Source organism: Typopeltis vanoorti, chromosome 22 (assembly GCF_054136105.1).
Source record: "Typopeltis vanoorti isolate ZY-2024b chromosome 22, IOZ_Tvanoo_1.0, whole genome shotgun sequence".
NCBI classification, from domain to species: Eukaryota; Metazoa; Arthropoda; class Arachnida; order Uropygi; family Thelyphonidae; genus Typopeltis; species Typopeltis vanoorti.
The window spans coordinates 10,675,921-10,689,709 of record NC_143570.1 but is presented as its reverse complement, the minus strand read 5'-3'; the positions used below and the strand labels follow the sequence as shown (position 1 = coordinate 10,689,709).

Genomic DNA, 13,789 nt, shown 5'->3' with positions numbered 1-13,789 from the left:
TAGTTCAAACTACAAGAACATAATGATGTTGGAACATGGTATTAATGACTAGATCATGTTCTGAGCAGAAATCAAGCAGTTACTATTATCATTAGCTTGTCCTTTTTTCCAAATTTTCTAAAAAACATTTCTATATGTTTTGCATTCATCTCCAACAAGAATTAATTTTTGTCGCATAACTCCTCTGGTTTTTCTTATTTTTGCCTATCCTATGGGAGACCAACGGTACCAATAAGTCGCACTGTACTTGAAATTGTCTAACATTCAAGAATTTTTCACTGTTACTACTGCTTTCTTTCTCTGATCAACAGTGCCTGCATATAAGAACTTATTAGTTATTATGCAATTATGGTATATGCAATTCTTCTGCTAGCTCGACCTGTTTTCTGTTGAGGGTGCCTATTCTCAACTTTGATCAGAGATTGTTTCAGTGGCTGACTTTTCACTGTTCAAATGATTTCATTGATAAAAACAGCAAAATGTCCCTGCTGGCATGATATTTGATCATGTCATACAATTATATCTATATGTGGTTTAAGTCAATACAAAAAAGAATTTGTTCAAATCAGTTCCAAACTACCAGTATATTTTCATTTGTTCAGTATCCAGGTGACCACATATTAATGAGGAATAATGGGACCCACAAAAAGCTAAGGAATAGACAACAGGTTAGAAAACCCATTTGATTCCTCACATTCCTTACAGGCTATGTGGAAGTCTGCTCCCAGTAATCTAGTATTGAACCTTAAGTGATTTCTCTCAAAATTTTTGCCATGTCATATATCCAGGATACTTGAGAAAGATAGCCAGCACGTTATAATATATTATCCTCATATCACTTTCTTCATGTCACATGGAATTAATCCTTAGGAGAGAGGATATAAAGTATCATGTACCTGCAATTTTGGGCTCTTTTAGCCAGACCAGAAATCTTAACATCCACCTTGAAGAGTATAATAAATATATAAGCTATAATCATTTGAGTTTGCCAGAATGAATTCTGGATATATTTCATGACCTAAGATAACAAACTAAACAGAAGTCATTATAAATCTAAAAAGCTATTTCTGGATGCAGCAGCAATGAACAATAAATCACTCCTGTCATTAGAGCATGGCCAAATTAAATTAACAAGCTTGGGAGACCAAAAGTAATACCATCATCAGCTCAATAGACAATGCTAATTCTAATGACAGAGGGCACATGCTAGGAATTTAGTTCTTGCTTTTTAATTGAACTGTTCCAGTGTATACTAATAAATTTAGTGATTCACTAGATTAGTGAAATTTTAGCAGACTTTAAAAAAAATCATTTTGTCCTATTCTTTTATGATACTAAGTGTAAATGGTCATAAATTAACATGAACAGTATAAAGCATTACATTACTTTTTATATAGATGTCATGAGAGAAATAGACCCAGGTAAATACTGTGATTTATTTGAATTTTAGCAAAGTTTTTGATAATGTTGAACATAAGAGTCTACTAACTAAGTGTAAAAGATAGTATTTTTAGGATGGATAGGGAAAATAGGAAAGGAGGGAGAATGATACTGATGATATCAGATGATTTAAGGGTAGACAGCTATGATTGCAGTATTATAATAGTTTTCTACGTAGCAGTGAATTTGAGGCGATATGGTGTGAGATGCATTCTAACAACATCAAATGCATAGTGGGTGTTACTACAGACCTAGTGTATATCACTTTCTAGTGATGATTAAATGCATAGACAGATAAACCCAATGGATACTAAACAATTATTATGCATGACTTAAATTATCCACACATGATTGGGTAGCAATAAAACTTCATGAAAATAATGAGGCTGAATTTACTGAGATGTTGCATTATAACTAAAGCCGCATGTAACATAACTTGAGGTCAAAAGTTATAAAACTGATTATAGTGTCAGAAGGGGTTTCAAGTAAAAAATGTGACTGCCATGCCTCCGGTCAGTGACAATGCTGTACTGAATTGGGAAGTAACTGAGTGTATGGCTATTCTAATTAAAAAGGCTACTTACTGAACTTCAGAGTAGGAAATTATAACCAACTGAGGAGAATACTAGGTTTAATCCCACAGTATTGGTGCTAAATGAGAAGGATATTGACACTGCACAGGAAGTATTTAAAAAAACATCAATGATGAATAATAGAATATGTCCTTAGAGTTCGAAGAATAAAAGTGAAATGGATGTGCAGTCTTTAATTATTAAACAAGAGATTCTTAAGATAAAGATGATGTGGAAGGAATACCATATACGTAAGAATGACATCAGTTATGAAAATTATAAGGTACAAGCTAGAAGAGATACACCTATTGTATAGAAAGCCAGTCTGAGCATGAAAAGAAAGTAGGATGTAACTATTGACCTATCAGTCTCTAGTGGTGAATATTTTGGAAAAGTAGGTAAGAGACCACATACAGAATTGAGTTGACAGAGAATCGATAATTTGTAACGAACAGCATGGGCTTACAAAGGGAAGGTCATGGCTGAGTTAGGGGAAGAGAATGGATTCACCATAATACTTTTGGACTTTGCTAAAGCTTTTGACAGTATTTTGCATGGAAGGATATGGAATTGTATTAAAAATTACTAGCTTTGGGATGCAGGCTGACAGATAACAAAAAAGTGGTAAATGGGGGATGTGAATTTTCAAGATTTTAGGTGATCAACTGTTTGCTGATGATGCAAAGATAGGAAGGTTCATTAGGAATGTAATTGACATGCAGTATGATTGGAATTCCTTGTGCGCATGTGAAATTGCTTTTAGTTCAATGTTAGTAAACAAAGTTATGCACTTTGGTGCATTATGATACACCCATGGCATATTTTAGTGATGGATTATGCTTGAAGAAACTGATCAGGATAGGGATCTTGGAGTTTTAGCAGATAGGAAGTAGAAGGTCAGGGGTCAGTAGCAAAAACTGTGAATACAACTCAGATGATAACTGTAGTGCTGAAATGAACACTGAAATAAAAGAATAATTTTGCTACTTTACAAGGCTTTGATACAACCTCACCTGGACCACAGATCTGGTTTCTAAGGTGATGCAGATACAGCAGCAATGAGGACACAAAGGAGTGTTAAAGATGATATCGGGATTGTTAAATGTAATTAATGTGGAATGAGAATTTGTGATAGAGAGACTCTTTTGACAGGATCACAAAGGATACCAATAGATAGAATTTTTCATTTAACGGTGGGTTGGAAAGAATGAGAGGGCATTCTTGGAAGTTGAGAACAATTCTTCTCTCAGAATGGTGTGAGTATGAATGAACTCAAAAGAAGCAATGACGTGGTGTTAGTGATATGTGGCCTCTCTTGATGATTCCTGACTCCCTGGAAGTCTCTTGTAAAAATAATAATTAAAATGTACCAATTAAGTAGTGGTAATCATCTAGGGAAAAGAATGAAAAACTGGTTGATTGACAGACAACAGAAAACAATGTTTAGTGGAGTGCTCAAAGAGCCAGATTGTTAGCATTAGGGTACCACAAAGTTCAATGTTAAGACACTTGAACACCTACTGCGTAAGCATCCAAGGGGGGGGGGGAGATTCTTCACTCAAAGTGGTGTGTGACTAGAATGACTGGCCTTAAAAGGCTCCTTAATATATTCCTAAATGATTTGGGTTCAAATAAGTAAGAGTAGTCAATAGTTCAGATGACTTACAAAATAATCTGATGACACTGTAGAAGTGGACAGGAAAGTGCAATGTGAAATTTAATGTGAACAAATACAAGTATATTCAATTCAATAAGAAGATATTAGATGGATATGAGTTGAATGGGTAGTCTTTTTAAAAAAGTTGATGAATATAATACTTCCAAGTATTTTGGTTGACAGGGAATTTAAGTTCAGAATCGCACTGGTAAGACAATAACACTCAAGAAACTGTGGAATTAATTAAATGAAGCTTCACCTGTATGAGTAAGGAAATCATGATGCCATTGTGTAAGTCTTTAGACATGTCAATATTGGATTGTGACGCCCAGTATGAGTCACCAAGGTTTTTAATGTCAATCCAAAGCAGACTGACCATGTACATAGAAGGTACTGATGACCATCTAGTGAAATGGGTGGTGCAAAAATTCACTCCCTCATGAGGGAGAGGAACTTTAATCCATGTAATGTATAAATACTTCTTAAATTGATTCATGATGCACAATGAACTCACCATTACCAATAGCAATAAATTCCAGTCACTATTCATAACAATTTAATAATTTCTTTATTTTCTACCTATGTCCTAGTCCAAGGTTAGATATCACACAAATACCTGCATATGTTCACACCATAAATATACAATTAATGCAATTGCCAGCCAGTTGGATGAATAGTTAGCACATCACTTCTTCCACAGTTCAAAGGCCATGAGTATGAATCCCACTGTGGGGAACAGATATTTGTGATTATCTGTTCAATGGCATCATAATTTCCTTACTCATAAGGGTGAGTGAAGCTTCATTTAGATGGCAGATGAATGTCATCAGCTGATGTAAGACAATGGCCTTCCTATTGGAAACCTGAAGTAAGTTGAATAAGTTACACTTTAGTCTGTAGAGCAAAGTTCCAAGATTATATAGAAAAAAAATAACCAAAAAAATGCTTATTTGACCCCAGTACTGATGTAAGTTTACAGACTTTTGTGGGTGGGAGTCACAATTTTTCTTTCTTTTTAACATTAAAACTTATTAACTAATGAACAGATGTTTTCATTAAAATGAGTTCTAATGAAAACAGTTTATAAAATTCATTTACCTTTTTAAGTTTTAAAGCAGCTATAACTGTTGGTCTGTTTGCCATTTGTTGTGCTAGCCGTCGATTTTTAAGAGAGGCTTGATGTTGTTGTTGTAATTTCTGCCGAATGCTATTTGCTGTAACTTGTGCTTGTTGCCTATATGCAGTGAACCTAAAATTCAAGACAATTAAAACTTCACATTTCATCATTATTTAAAAGCAATATTTAAATACACCTTTTTAAAATTAGATGCAATTTCTTCATCCATTACTGTAAATTAAAAAAGGGATTATTTCTCCCTGCATGTTACTACCATCCAGAAGAGTTTCTACCATTTAGTTTCATCTGTATTAGTAAAATTCTCCCATGATATTATTCTCGTTACAGATAAAATCTGACTGCTTTAATCTTTGAGCATCAAGCTTTGCATACGTAATGCCAAGGCAAGTAATTCACATTTTTTGAATGCCTGTCAAAGTTTTTCTGCTGAAGTTCCCAGTACCTTCAGTTGATAACCATTTATTGTGTGTAACATTCATAATGGTGGCTTGCAGGGGCAGTTTTAGCACCTTGCAAAATACTGCATCCGTCAAATTTACAAATGGTTATCATCGTGCTAGGTTTTTCTAGCTTTACATCTTTGCACTGTGTCAGCCATCTTAATGTTTATCAGTTTGACAAACTTCACAGCTGCTAAATAATTTCCTTCCAGATTATAGATCAAAAACAATACCAATTGTGAAAATTTTCAAAGAATATTACAGGCACACATGGCATAGCAACACCGTGCTATGCAATGTATGCAAGACTGAATGCAAAAATCTTTTTATAAAAATAATGCAGAATTTAAAAACATATGCAAAACTTTCAGGAGCAAATGTGATGAGTGCTTATCTTCAATATCCTGCAGGTAACCACTTACTGCTGTAGGGCTCAAATATTTCTACTCTTAAATTAAAAGAAATACTGTAATATATGAAAAAATCATAACACCAGAATAACTGTACGTACATTAGTAACAATGAATGCATTTCAACTGATATCTTTGCACAGTATGACTTCTACAAGTGCATTAATTAAAACAACAGATTACATAAGGAGGAATATTAGTGTTTTTCATATTACAGAAAAACAATTCATTAAAAAAGATGCTAAATTTATCATGAAATATTAATTCATCAGGCCAGGGGGCACTGCAGCTGGAAATGGTTGAGTTACTGTGAGATACATAAATGCGCTAGCACACAAATGAAACAAGATGGTTTTTAATCTAAACAAATAAAGCAATATAAAAACCCAATATGCCAACAATTTAGTTCAAATATTTCAATGTTTTTGTAAACTGGCCTTTTTTGCAATCTTCAAGAAAATCAATTATTTACATCCTAACAATAGGCTAGCTCATGACCGCAATTCAGGATAAACACTTCCTTACCTTGATGTGCTACACAAACCAAAGCTGGATGGTGCTTGTACTATATGTCACTCATCCACCAACTTTCACAGGAAGACTACAATAACAGTTCACATTACTATTTTTTTGAAGATATGACTTATAAAATCCATGACTCATACCACCTAACCTGTCCTCCAGCAAAAAAATCATAACAAAACTATAATAGCTTAATAATGGATAAAACCTTGCTGTAAAAGGTGGTTTTAAAATGACTGTCTCCCACACTTTTAGGAAATTCTTAAAGCCATATTGCTGAGGTTCAATGAGTACTTTAATGCTGATGCTGACTTCAAAAAGTGCCTCAGACTACAGCTTTCTTCCATTTGATCTTATGTGAAAGGGATATATACATTTCTTATGCTCTTCAAGGAAGAGGCTATCAGTTCTTCTCTATCCACAGAAGAGAGAGGCAATCTGAGTCTGAGTAACCAGAAACAAATCCTTAAGGAATGCTACATGGAGATGGCTATACTGAATAGCTATTGATTGTGCTATTAAAAAGAGGGGGGGGGGGGATTACCAATGCCTATTTTGTGGGAACAGCATCTGTGGAAATTGTTGAAGAAAAGGCAGAAAGTAGAGACAGGCTGTCTATGGCTAAAGTGAGTGAGTGAGTGTGTGAGAGAGAGACTGTCAATTAGGTGCATTTTTTTTTTTTTTTTTTTTTTTTGAAGCTTCAGCCATTTATAGGAATGCTGCTGGTGAACCATCCCAAATGTGAGAGCAGTATTCTAAGATTGGAGAGATTTGGTATTTATACAAAGTAGTGGGACTAAGTTTGTAAAGCAATGTCTTGAGTGGAAAAGGATACCAAGTTTTTGGAAGCTGAAGAAAATACAGATGCGATATGTCAGTGCCAAGAAAAGCTATAGGTAAATGTCTGCTGAAGAATAAGGTCTTACTTGAACTGGGTATTATCAAAGATACGATGAGATAAAGTTTTCATAGCACTGAAAGTAACCAGGTTTTCATCACCCCAATGAAAAACAGTATGGAGATAAATGTTCAGGACACCAGCTGTAGAACTTGAAGCTTGAGATGTTTGGGCACTGCAAACTTTGTCAAATAAGCAGCAATTATAAACATCAACCTATGGACAGAGCCTGAAGTTAGTGAGAGAAGATAATTTATGAGGAAGAGCAGATGACATAATGAAGTCCAGAGGCACATCTAATTGATAGGGAAATCTGAAGAGATAACACATCCACCCATTACTTAAAGTGAAAAAACAAGAAAGACAATTGACTATCCAACATATCAAAAGCACTTGAAATGTCATTACTTCTTCAAACCTTTCAACAGAACATGTCTAGATATGGGTAGTGCTGGCAAAGAAGTCTGCTGTGGATCTTGAGTGATGGAATCTGTGCCGACAATCATTAATTAACCATAATCATTAACTGGTGGGTCTCCAGATGATAAAACTGATGACCTTCATTATTTTAGAGAGCACTAAAATATAATAAATAAAACAGATTTGTTACTAATTTTTTATTCATTAAACATTACCCCAATAAAAGCAATACACTTCCCATCGAACATTCAAAATATCTTGATTACTGAATACAATCATACAACAACATATCCGATGTTGTTGTATGATTGTATATAAAAGATCCACTACTGCCACAGATCTAGTGTTGCTACATGCTCCATCATAGGATCTCCTTTTAGTCCCATTACTTCACTGATCAATGATTTTTTTTTTTAAGTCAGTAACTTATGTTAAAAAAAAAATGTTATGTAAAAAAAAAAAATTTGTAGGTCTGTGTCATATCAGCCTTTAATCTTCTTTGAACCCAGCAGAGGAGTCTCCTAATGCACTCTAAACTATATCTGCATCACCTTGAAAACCAGATTTGCACATGATAGTTCAGGTGAGGTTATATCAAGGCCTTGTAAAGAGGTAAAATGACTAATTTAACTTTTCAAGTTAGCATTCATTTCAACACTGCAATTATCCTCTGGGTTGCATTTGCAATCTTTGTTATATGGCCTGTAAACTTCAACTTCCTATCTAATAAAAAAAAAACATTAAAAAAAAATCAAAATTCAACAAACCCTAGCCTGATCTTCTTCTTCTAGAAGAAGACGATCAGGCTAGGGTTTGTTAGCAGAAGAAGAAGAAACCTTAGCCCGGTTTCTTCTTCTTCTGCTGCAGCTTGTCCCACTTAAGTGGGGTTGTTGTTAATGATGAGTCTCCTCCACATCCAAGTTCTTCATCCTCAAGTCCTCTTATACCAGCTCCCTCCATCTCTTCTTTGGCCGCCCACTCTTCCTCTCTCCTTGCACCTCCATCTGCATGACCTTTCTTCCCACACATTCGTCCTCCCTCCTCATCATATGTTCGTAACTTTCACTGTTCTGTTTCACCTCACATAGTCATTTCTCAGACGATCCTTTCTGGTCACACCGCACATCCACCTAAGCATTCTCATCTCTGCTACCTCCATCCTGATGATGTTATTTTTCCTCAGGGCCACAGTTTCCATAGCATACGTCATAGCTGGCCTCACTACTGTCCTATAGATTTTGCCTTTCAGATCGATCGGCACCCTCTTATCGCATAGCACTCCAGTCATCTCTCTCCAGTTCCTCCAACCCGCTTGTATCCTGCCTCCCACTTCCTTCTCTGTCTCTCCATCTTCTTCTACTGTTGAACCTAAGTATCTAAAGCTCCCTCACCTTCCTGATGACATTTCCTTCCAGCTCCAGATCTGTCTCCTGGCTGCCGTCCACTTTGCAACACACATACTCTGTCTTACTTCTGCTCAGTCTCATACCTCTCTCTTCCAGTACTTTTCTCCATCTTTCCAGTTTAGCTGCCACTTCTTTTCTTGAATCTACACACAGCAAGATGTCATCTGCATATAACATTGTCCAAGGTGCATCTTCTCTCACTCCCTCCATCACAATATTAAACAGAAATGGACTTAATGTAAGCCAACTATTACTTGAAAACTTTCTGTCTGTCCCAGACAGGTCCAAACTCTTGTCTTCACATTTCTGTACATATCCTGCACCAACCTGACATATTTCTCCAGTACCATCTTCTCCCTCAAACACCTCCAGACTTGTTGTCTTGGCATTCTATCGTATGCTTTCTCCAGATCAATAAACACCAGATGTAGCAACTGTTGTTTCTCTCAAAAAAACTTTTCCATCATCTGCCGTAACCCAAAGATGGCATCTGTCATTGATTTACCAGACATGAAGCCAAATTGTTCCTTTGCAATCTCCACCTCCTTCCTCAATCTTCCATCAAAGATCCCTTTCTGGGATTTTCATTGTGTGGGACGTCAACTTTATTCCCCTGTAATTCTTACAGTCTTGTGCTTCTCTTTACTCTTGTAGATGGGAACAAGAGTACTTTCTCTCCATTCCTCGGGTATATTTTCCTGTTGGTAAACTTTCATGAACAGGTCCCACAGCAAGTCAATTTCCTCTTCCCCCAGTGCCTTCCATGCCTCCACTGGAATCCTGTCTGGGCCCACCGATTTTCCATTCTTCATCCTCTTCATGGTTTCCTTCACTTCCACTCTACTAATGTTCTGCACATCCCCTCAGAAGATGCCAATTTTTTCTGTTATCCTCGCATTTTCCTCATTCAGAAGTCCCTCAAAGTATATTCTCCATCAGTTTCTTATGTCCATATCCCTCCATAATACTCTTCCTTCAGCATCTTTGATCTAAGTTGGATCAGTTTAGCCTAGCCTCATCAGTTTGATCTGGCATAATCCCACCAATATAATACATCGCTGGATATCTCATCACACCCAAGTGCATAACTTCACATTTACTAACACTGAGCCAACCATTTTCAGATGCCCACAATTCCAGCATACTGAAACCATTCTACAAATGATGTTTGTCAGTCACATTCCTGATTACCCTTTGCTTCATCCGCAAACAACAGTATTTCTCCTGTCAAACTGAATAATAATGAACAAAGGTCTGATCCCTGAGGTACGCTACTAGTCTCACCTTAAATCTGCAGATTCACCCCCACACCATACCCCACTTTTTATATGTCAGCCAGTCCTTCTCTTATCCAAGCTAAGCTAAAAGTTTATAATCCATTCCTCTATCCTCCAACTAATGTGAAAGCATTCCATGCTCTATCCTTTCGAAAGTTAGAAAATCCACTCTGCTTGTCTAATTCAATTCTTGTAGATAAGCTTATATGTTGGTCAGACATACTTCTATTTTTTTTTAGGAAATGACAATGTAAACTAAATTATTAATTATAAAAACTTTAATTAATAACTACCTATATTTCAGCAACGTTACATTGCCATCTTCAGGAATCACAAAACAAATAATATGCATGCAGGCACTCACACCAAGCAAATCAGGCTGAAGAAAAGCAACTGAAGTTAGCCCTAGAGTCCATTGGGCTGATGATCTTAGAATGCAAACTTCCCAAATTTTGGGCAGTCTCATGCATCCAAATTTGTTAAAATTTGGGAAGTTTTTCAGAGATGAGGCTGATTCAAAGAACAATCTTTTGTACTTGGACTTGCTGCAGTGTAATAAAGTGGCATTCTTCCACATATTCTGTGGTGGGTGTCCAATGCATGGTCAGCAAGTCCTGTCCATGGCTTTTACAGTTTATTTTACCAGACCAAATTTGATATGTAGGGGCACTAGCAAAATTTTGTGCATTTCTGCCAGTGCTAGGTGTTGCACATTCTTCTCTCTAACTTCAGAGATTTCCTCACATGCCAGTCTCTCTTCACATAGTGCAGTCCTTGCTTGGCAGTCCTATTCACACAAAGAACAGCAGTACTTAGTATATCCCAGATGCAGTTGCAGACCCATCAACACAGACACCACCTTCAAGTCATCACAGAGATGTCAGTCTTACTTGCTGTATTGAAGACAGTCCAACAGCTGTTTTAGGTTGCTGTAAGTTTCTTTCATGTAGACAGCATGTCCAAATGGAATGGATGGAAGCTGGTTTCCATTATAAATCAACACTGCATCGAGACCAATATCGACGACTTTATGAATAGTTGGCATTCATGTGAGTCACATTTGATTCAAAGGGGATTTGTCAGGATATACCTCGTAACAGAACACAAGGTCATCTTCCTTTCAGAAGTAAGATGCAAATTGCTCATGACGAGTGTGAAACTAAGTCACTCAGAAATTTTCCTCGAGAAGATTCCATTGTAGAATGAAATCTTCTCAAGAAAGTCTTGGTCTTGATCCCAGTAACTCTGTTTTGGCCTAGGACTCCAGATCACGAATAAGATCATTCAGTTCTTGTATGAAAATGCGTGGTACAGATGATGCACCGTGGCTGACATATGGATCATCATTATTAGATACCAAAGGCTCAGGAAAACCTGACATTGATTCTCCCCCACCCTCTGAATCAATGGAAAATATTCTTTCGGAGATTTGGGAATAGGAAGTCCTTTGCTGCTCAGAACTGGTCAGAGAGCATAAGATATATTCGGGTATGTTATTGTCCACTTCTTTTTCCTTGTGAGGCCTCCCAAAACAGGTGGTACCATGTGGAAGTAGCAGTCATTTGCATAATTGCTTGGCTCTCTCCAAACCATAGGAACAGCATTGACACTTTACTGCCTTTCAGCTACTTCAGAAGATTTCTACCACACGTACTGCAGCATATGTGTGAGGCCCGAGCCCTGTATTGGTCCCTGATCATACATTTGAAATAAAGCTGATGTGTCTTTTTCACTAAAAGAGTGATGGCCTTTTTCTGGCTTGCAAACATCACTTCCCTGCAAATGTAACAAAAGTTATTTGCACTATTAACACAAGTATGAGGCATCACTACTGCGGGATTTACACTGCAGGGATCACTTGTGTATTACTTATGATGCAGAATTAAATGGGAGTGTAGTCCAGGAAGTTGCACAAACACTTGCTCATCCTAGACGACTTCACTCTTTATACCGATGACAGCAGTCACGACTCAACTGCACTGCATCAGCCAATGATGCAATAGCTCCTGGGGGGAGTTGTGCATGACTGGCTGATGCTATATTATTATTATTATTTGACGCCTCCAGGGAGTCCAAGGACTCATCGAGGGAGGACACCTGCTCTACAACTCCATCTCCACCATTCAATCACCAACTTAATGTAACTACACCATCTACCATCGACCACCACTGATATTTCCACAGACAATCACAAACATCCATGCCCATGGTAGGATTCGAACCCACAGCCTTTTAGCTGGAGAGCGGATATGTTATCCACTCGGCCAATCAGACTGGCAATGATGCAATATGATGAAATTAGGAGATTGAAATACAGCATTGCCAAATGATACCTATGTAGGTGGCCTGAGTCTCTCCTAAACAAGAGCCAATCAACAGATTTTATTGTCATATTCATGTTTAGCACATTGAAATTAGTAAAGAATTGCTATTTTCATTTTAGAGGCCAATTGTGTGTTGTCCAGTGTAATTAAACAATAGTGGCCCTAGCACAGAACCCTGCAGCGCACCATGAATCATCTGCTTTCTGTTGGATTCTGCTCCTCCGTATACTACCTTTTTGGTGTGTCCATCAGCCACCCTTGTATCTAGTATCACCAGTTTCATATCCATCCCAGTTTGTTCCAGTTTGTGTACCTCTTGGAAATGAGCTCCATGAGGTATCCTGTCAAGCACCTTTGCAAAATCCAGCAGTAAAGTATTCTTTCATGTGGTTTAGAATGTATAACTAGGTCTGGCTCAACACTCTTAAGATCCATATTGATATCCCATCAGTCCCTACTACCATTTCCTTATTCAGTTTATGCAATGGTTCTAGTACCTCCTTGTAAACCTGAGTTTCTTCATCCAGTGAAGAGGTAGCTTTGAGCACATATACACTGCTAATAGTTTTAAGCAAAACAGGCATTCATCAGTTACCTACATCTACCACTCATGCAGTTTGAATTCAGTAGTTTATTCTTTCACAGTCATTCTTTCTTGGAATTGCAGAGTTAGTTGCTAATCATTCAAACTTAGCTTTCCATACAATACTCAGAATTCTCTGTGCATTATAATTTTCATCTCATCTTTATCTTAAGAATCTCCTGCTTATTATGTGCACTTAGTTCAAAGAACACATTCTGTTAATGTATCATTTAAGTGTTCTTTTAATGTTTCCCATTCCCATGCTGAGTTGCAAGAACAGGAATTATGACCATGACCAATAGTGATCATGCTATGCTGACCTGGGTAGTATGTAGATATTCTCCTCAGTTGGTCATAATTCCTGTCTTGCAATTCAGCAGATAACTTTTTCTGAATAGAATATCTACATACTACCCAGGTCAGCATAGCATGATCACTGTCATCAACCATAGGCAGAACAGTCACCTTTCTCCTCTAACACTCTTTGACCTCAAGTTCCTTCTGTCACATGCCGTTTGAAGTTGTTTTGCCACAACATGAATTAAGCATCATTGTTATAAGATTTCACTGTTCCAATCGGTGTTCAGATAAGTCATTCATGATGATTACTCACTTAGAATCTATCATGTTATCAGAAACCAATCCCCTAGGCAGTGGTGTCGAGAGCCAACGGCAGGTCGGGGTAAAAAAAAGCTCTTAGCA

The 13,789-nt window shown here is 37.1% G+C and overlaps 1 protein-coding gene across 1 annotated transcript in view; it reads right to left on the bottom strand.

Annotated features, from left to right (window-relative positions):
• Positions 1-13,789, bottom strand: part of LOC150094152 (chromatin target of PRMT1 protein-like) — a 105,634-nt gene that overhangs the window by 54,651 nt on the left and 37,194 nt on the right. The window contains exon 3 of the mRNA XM_090412171.1: positions 4,768-4,918. Within this exon, the coding sequence (XP_090268297.1) occupies positions 4,768-4,918 (151 nt within the window). The remainder of the gene's footprint in view (positions 1-4,767; positions 4,919-13,789) is intronic.